At 59.5% G+C, this 1,423-nt stretch overlaps 1 protein-coding gene across 1 annotated transcript in view; it reads left to right on the top strand.

Annotated features, from left to right (window-relative positions):
- Positions 1 to 652: 652 nt before the first annotated feature.
- Positions 653 to 1,423, top strand: part of ENH_00017060 (UBX domain-containing protein, putative) — a gene marked incomplete at both ends in the record, with an annotated part of 2,692 nt that continues 1,921 nt past the window's right edge. The window contains 3 exons of the mRNA XM_013584415.1: positions 653 to 711; positions 947 to 1,003; positions 1,160 to 1,361. Of these exons, the coding sequence (XP_013439869.1) occupies positions 653 to 711; positions 947 to 1,003; positions 1,160 to 1,361 (318 nt within the window). The remainder of the gene's footprint in view (positions 712 to 946; positions 1,004 to 1,159; positions 1,362 to 1,423) is intronic.

Here is a 1,423-nt window from a genome sequence, read left to right as displayed (position 1 = left end):
TGCTGCTGCTGCTGCTGCTGCTGCTGCTGCTGCTGCTGCTGCTGCTGCTGCTGCTGCTGCTGCTCCTGCTCCTGCTGCTGCTGCTTAGGCCTGCAGCAGGGCTTTGAGCTTCACTGCTGCTGCTGCTGCTGCTGCTGCTGCAGACGACGCAGGGCTTCGTGTTTACGGGGCTGTTTGCTGCTCGAGGCGAAGGCCCCGCTTTGAGTCGGCTGCTGCCAGCTGCTGCTGCTGCTGCTGCTGCTGCTGCTCCTGCTTTGCTGCTGTTTATTCCTGCTGCACTTAAAGAGACAAATCCCCAAAGACATCCTTCCCACAATTGGCGCGCTCTTGCTGCCAAGTCCCTCCACAGCGTCAGCCCTGCTGCTGCTGCTGCTGCTGCTGCTGCTGCTACTGCTGCTGCTGCTGCTGCTGCTGTTGTGTGGCGCGCGCTGCTTCTGCTGTATCCGCTGCTGCTGCTGCTGCTGCTGTCTGACTCTGAAACTGCCCCTGCTGCTGCTGCTGCGCCTGTCAAGTTGCCGCTGCTGCTGCTGCTGCTGCTGCTGCGCCTCTCAAATTGCTGCTGCTGCTGCTGCTGCTGCTGCTGCTGCAGGTGCTGGAGGGCATTTGGGGGGAAGACGAAGCTGTTGCGCTGCTGCTGAGTGCAGCAGAAGAAATGGAGCGGCTGCGGGAGAAGCTGCAGCAGCAGCAAAAAGCAGAAAGAGAAAGAGCCGAGTCCGCAGCCACTCAGGGCCTCTCCAAACCTCCGAGGGTTTAGGGTTTAGGGTTTAGGGTTTAGGGTCTAGGGTTTAGGGTTTAGGGTTTGGGACTGAGCGGCTAGCGTTTAAGCCTGCGGAGTTAGGGCTTGGAACTACGCGTTCTCACTGTCCAGGGCCTCGCATCTAGGGTTTAGGGTTTAGGGTTTAGGGTTTAGGGTTTAGGGTTTAGGGTTTAGGGTTTGTCGACTCAGGCTGCGCCGAGAACAAGAAGCTGCTTTTGAGGAGATTCAGCGAGAAGAAGCTTTGAGGTGTCTATACACCTGAAGCTGCCTGTGCACCTGAGGGCTCTGCTGCTGCTGCTGCTGCTGCTGCTGCTGCACTCAACCTCTGCTGCTGCTGCTGCTGCTGCTGCACTCATCCTCTGCTGCTGCTGCGCTGCTGCTGCTGTGCTGCTGCTGCTGCAGGATGCTGCGGCAGCGGGAGGAGAAGAAGCAGCGGGAAAGCGAGGAGAAGCGGAAGCAGCAAGCAGCAGCAAAAAGGGCTGAGAAGCAGCAGCAGCGGCAGCAGCAGCAGCAGCTGCGCCAGCAGCAGCGAGCAGCAGCAGCAGCAAAACTCAAGGCTGAAGACGAAGCAGCCGCAAAGCTCCCCCCAGATCAACAAGCAACAGTGAGACAGCAGCAGCAGCAGCAGCAGCAGCAGCAGCAGCAGCAGCAGCAGCAGCAGCATTT

Source organism: Eimeria necatrix, genomic scaffold (assembly GCF_000499385.1).
Source record: "Eimeria necatrix Houghton genomic scaffold, Enh_scaff1553, whole genome shotgun sequence".
In the NCBI taxonomy this organism is placed as follows: domain Eukaryota; phylum Apicomplexa; class Conoidasida; order Eucoccidiorida; family Eimeriidae; genus Eimeria; species Eimeria necatrix.
Note: the sequence above shows the minus strand (reverse complement) of the source record. Positions and strands in the feature narration are given on the sequence as shown.